Source organism: Atta colombica, unplaced genomic scaffold (assembly GCF_001594045.1).
Source record: "Atta colombica isolate Treedump-2 unplaced genomic scaffold, Acol1.0 scaffold46, whole genome shotgun sequence".
Taxonomy (NCBI): domain Eukaryota; kingdom Metazoa; phylum Arthropoda; class Insecta; order Hymenoptera; family Formicidae; genus Atta; species Atta colombica.
In genome coordinates this window covers 547,510-551,658 of record NW_017259535.1, presented here as the reverse complement: position 1 = coordinate 551,658, position 4,149 = coordinate 547,510, and the positions used below count along the sequence as shown (strand labels likewise).

General features: G+C 34.9%; 1 protein-coding gene across 2 annotated transcripts; it reads left to right on the top strand.

Annotated features, from left to right (window-relative positions):
- Nucleotides 1-495: 495 nt before the first annotated feature.
- LOC108691412 (protein SET) lies at nucleotides 496-3,125 on the top strand. Of its 2 annotated transcripts, none has more exons than XM_018199153.1 (5): nucleotides 496-871; nucleotides 1,374-1,563; nucleotides 1,733-1,929; nucleotides 2,170-2,428; nucleotides 2,507-3,125. In XM_018199153.1, exons 1-5 carry the CDS (start codon nucleotides 620-622, stop codon nucleotides 2,524-2,526), a joined length of 918 nt encoding a protein of 305 aa, XP_018054642.1. In that variant the 5' UTR covers nucleotides 496-619; the 3' UTR covers nucleotides 2,527-3,125. The 2 variants fall into 2 exon arrangements, with proteins under 2 accessions (XP_018054642.1, XP_018054641.1); XM_018199152.1 differs by having other exon boundaries at nucleotides 1,724-1,929.
- The last annotated feature ends 1,024 nt before the right edge of the window (nucleotides 3,126-4,149 follow it).

The following is a 4,149-nucleotide window of genomic DNA, read 5'->3' as shown; positions in this document are numbered from 1 at the left end:
ATTCCTTGTTTCTTCTAATGTGTAATGTAGCTGCACCTTAAAAGTTAGACTAAAACGCAATAAAACTTGAATCGAATTATTTTAATTTTAATAGGTCTTAATTGTCTCAGTTTAATTTTTACTTTGATTTTTAATTTTCAAACTTCAATAATCAATTTGGCTGCGTTCAGCAGCTTTGTAACTGTTGTAGTTTATACATTTAGATCTAGCAAGGAACTAAAGGCAGGATCAATCATATTAAAGAATTTTACACAAAGAGAGGTGCTTTCTCTGCTGAACGGAGCCTTTGATAGAGATATTATATATGAATTATTCATTTTTTACTTGTAGGATAATTAAAATTCATGCAATACAGACTTAATACTTAATGCGATCGGCGCGGTGGGTGACCAGACCAGGTCACGAATTCGCCTGTCTAGAGAATTAGCAAGTCATGGGTCGCAGTCGGTAAGTCGGTTGCGCGCGTCGTACATTTGGCCACTTGGGGCATTTGGCGTGACGAGAGCGAACCAGCGAACGCGTACCGCGAATCGCGACACCGCGTACAGCGTACGGGAAATAAACAGAACAGAGAGCGGCGTGTAGTAGTGGTGGTGGCGAGAGCGCGCGTTTAACAACCATGTCGTCGTCGAACAAGAAGGCCAAGGAGGAAGATCCAGGCTCGGGCGAGGGAGATGTCCGCGATTACGACGTCGAGATACAGAAGACCCTCGAGGAGATCGACGGCTGTCAGAATCAAATCGATGGCCTGAACGAGAAGGCCAGCGACGAGATCCTCGAGGTCGAGAAGAAGTATAACAAGCTGCGCAAGCCCTACTTCCAGAAGCGTAACGACATCATTAAGAGGATACCCAACTTCTGGGTCACTGCTGTATCCTTTTTATCGACGCCGCGCCCACCGTTTCGCGAGTCGACAACGGGAGATCGGCGTACGGCGTGCGAGATTTTTTGACGTTTCTCGACGGTGCCGGCGTCCACCGGCAACCGCCGCCATCTTACCTACTTGTGTACGTGCGTGAGCGTGTGTAACCGCTTATAGACTTATAGACGACTACGCATTTTATGATTATGCTTTTTCTATCATTCGCCAAATTAATGCTACACTCTCGGAGGCTTGGCGCCGTGCCGTTGTCAGCTCGCGAAAACGCGACTATATGTCAATCTTTCAATATTTCATGTCTAAATTAGTAACTCTTAAGTGTGTATAGATCAAATTCTGGATGTTTCTAAATTAGAATTATTTAGCTCCAATTTTGAATCTTTCATGAATTGTTTCAAATTAAAATAGCATTAATAATTGTTATTTTATTATCGATTGTTATTTATGTAAAAGTATTGATTCATATTAATATTTTTCCTTATAAGAAATTCAGTTTGTAAACAACAAAGAAATAGCAGAAATATTAGAAGAAGACGAGGAAGATGCATTGAGATTCTTAAACAAATTAGAAGTTGAAGAATTCGAAGATATCAAATCTGGCTATAGGATTAATTTTTACTTTGATGAGAATCCATATTTCGAAAACGATGTTTTAACTAAGGAATTTCATCTAGGATCTTCTGGTGAGCGCATTTGTTGTCAGTAATCTCCTATTAAATCAATAATATATGGAAAACTATGATTCTGTTATAATTTAAATAATATACAGTAAAAAAATAATATACAGTATGATATAATTCAATTGAGTGTCATAGTTGCGATGAATCTCCTGCTGTTTTGCAGGAGATCCAGCATCTCAAAGTACATCTATTCGTTGGAAAGAAGGTGCGGATTTAACAAAGAAAGCAAAAACCAAAGCACCACTGAAAGGACGTAAGAGGCCACTCAAGCACAGGTCATTTTTTGATTGGTTTACGGATCATGGAGATCCAAGCTCAGATGAGATAGCTGAACTTATTAAAGATGATATGTGGCCTAATCCATTGCAGGTAAATACTATTCTTTGAAACATGTCAAGTACATCTTACTCTTAAAAATTGAAAATTAAGCCACTCTTTTTTTAAGATTGGCTCCATTTTCATCCTTTAGAGTGAAACTCTATTTCAACGAATTTAGAGAGTATTCTAAAGACATTTAAATGTGGATATGTCGATATTGAAAAGTATTAATTTATTTCTATATATCTTAGTACTATAATACTTTAATTATTATCATTTGATGGTTTCTAGTATTACCTGGCTCCAGATATGGAAGTTGAAAATGGTATTGAGGGCGACGGTGAAGAATGTGAAAGCGAAGAGGAGGATGAAGAGGAAGATGGTGCGGATGAAGGTGATGAAGGAGGAGAAGGAGAAGAGGGGGATGATAGTATAGTGGTGGTCGAGGATGACGTTGATGAAGACGATGATGAGGATGAGGCTGTGAATGATGAAGATGATGGTGTCAATGAAGAGGATGATCTATTGGACGATGAAGGGGATCGTGAAGGTAAGTGTTAAAACTAAGACTTAAATATTATTGTGTGATATGCTTGATGCTATATAGAGATCCATTTAATTGTTGCAGAGGGAGAAGAACCTATATAAAGTTGGAATTTGGTTTCTTTGGTTCATCATACAAAAAACGTGAAAAAAAAAGAAAGAAAAATGAATGAAATTTTGTGCACCGAATCAATCAAGAGCAGATAGTTTAGTGGACTGAAAACAATATGCCATATGAATAAATCTCAGGACACATTTTTTCTGAATATATGAAAATAGAGAAGCAGAATTTAGAAGATCTAGACTCTTTCAATTGAGAACCTGTGTAAAAATACAGCATTTGTTAAGATATATTGAAAGTGGTTTGAAAGGAAAGGGTCTGGATTAAATTAGATAGGTTCTACCATTGCACTAAATCTGTCAAAACATAAGACAAATTCCTCAGTTATATTCATATGGCCTAGTCGTCGTTCCCTTTATAAAATAACGTCCGCTTGGTTCTCAATATCGCGGATTTTATGAATAAGTTAGGATAAAATAGAACGAGGCATTAGATGAAGAGTTCCATTTGCTTTCCTATAAAAATTATTCTTTAGATAACTTCCAGAACGAGGTGTCTATTTATAGAATTTTTGAGAGTGACGACTATATCTTCCGCACATGAAATACACGGACTTTTACACCATTGTCTTATTACTTTTGAATAAAAATTACACTTAGAATAAAGATTTTATTCTTTGCTACTATTTGAATATTTTTTACAATCACATATGTCTATTACTACTCTGGAAACTGTGTAGTGGTAACAAATTTTTAATGTCTCTTGGTGATTGTTACTAACTTATTTAATTTATATCACTGCAGACTGCACTTGTATTTTATCTAATGGTGTTTAAATATCTTTTATTAACAGATGTAATGAGAAATGTTCGTGTCCTGTTTATAAGTTATATATTAAAAATTTACACATATTACTGTGACATAGCATATGATTTTGGCTACATGTTATAATGTTGCCTCCAATAAACTCATAGATATTGTATATTTATGTATTATTATAAAACTTACTTAATATTTTAGTTGAAATTTTATGAACCGATTATCACATTCTATCAATATTCTATCAATAGAGATATGTTGCTATGCTCAAAAAATGATGTACAATTTTTGATAAAAAATTACAAGGTAAAATTGTGTATTTTATTACTTACGCGGACAAATGAGAATGTTTGCTCTATATTGAAATCCATTTCGATTAGCATTAATTCTCTGTTGGATTACTATCGTCTAAAGAATTTAAGTTCAGTTTTTGATCACGATATTCATAACGAACTTGTCACACTTAGAAAAATATTTTCATCTTACACACCTCGTTCACATTCTTCCACACTTCGCGTATCACGATTTACTCATATAAAGTAAATGTTTCGCAAATATTTTTTTATTACATTTGATACATTACGTACTTCTAACGATAATTTCATTTTACGAGATTCTTGTATTATATGGCAAAGGTGAAATCAACTCATCAAATATAAAATTATGATGATCTATTACATCTTCTATAATCGGCGTCAATAGAGAAGAAATAAGGCAAGTTCTCGGTTACACATTTGCATCAGTAAACAGAATCTCATTAGTTACTCTACATTCGAAGCTTAGGAAACAAGTAATTACTATACTCTCGAATAAAAAGCGCTCGTAGTTGATTTAATAAGATAAGCTGTA

Coding starts and splice junctions, on each gene's coding strand:
- LOC108691412 (XM_018199152.1), top strand. CDS start 620: ATGTCGTCGTCGAACAAGAAGGCCAAGGAGGAAGATCCAGGCTCGGGC. Junction 1,564..1,723: donor ATTTCATCTAGGATCTTCTG/GTGAGCGCATTT, acceptor GCTGTTTTGCAG/GAGATCCAGCATCTCAAAGT. Junction 2,429..2,506: donor CGATGAAGGGGATCGTGAAG/GTAAGTGTTAAA, acceptor TAATTGTTGCAG/AGGGAGAAGAACCTATATAA.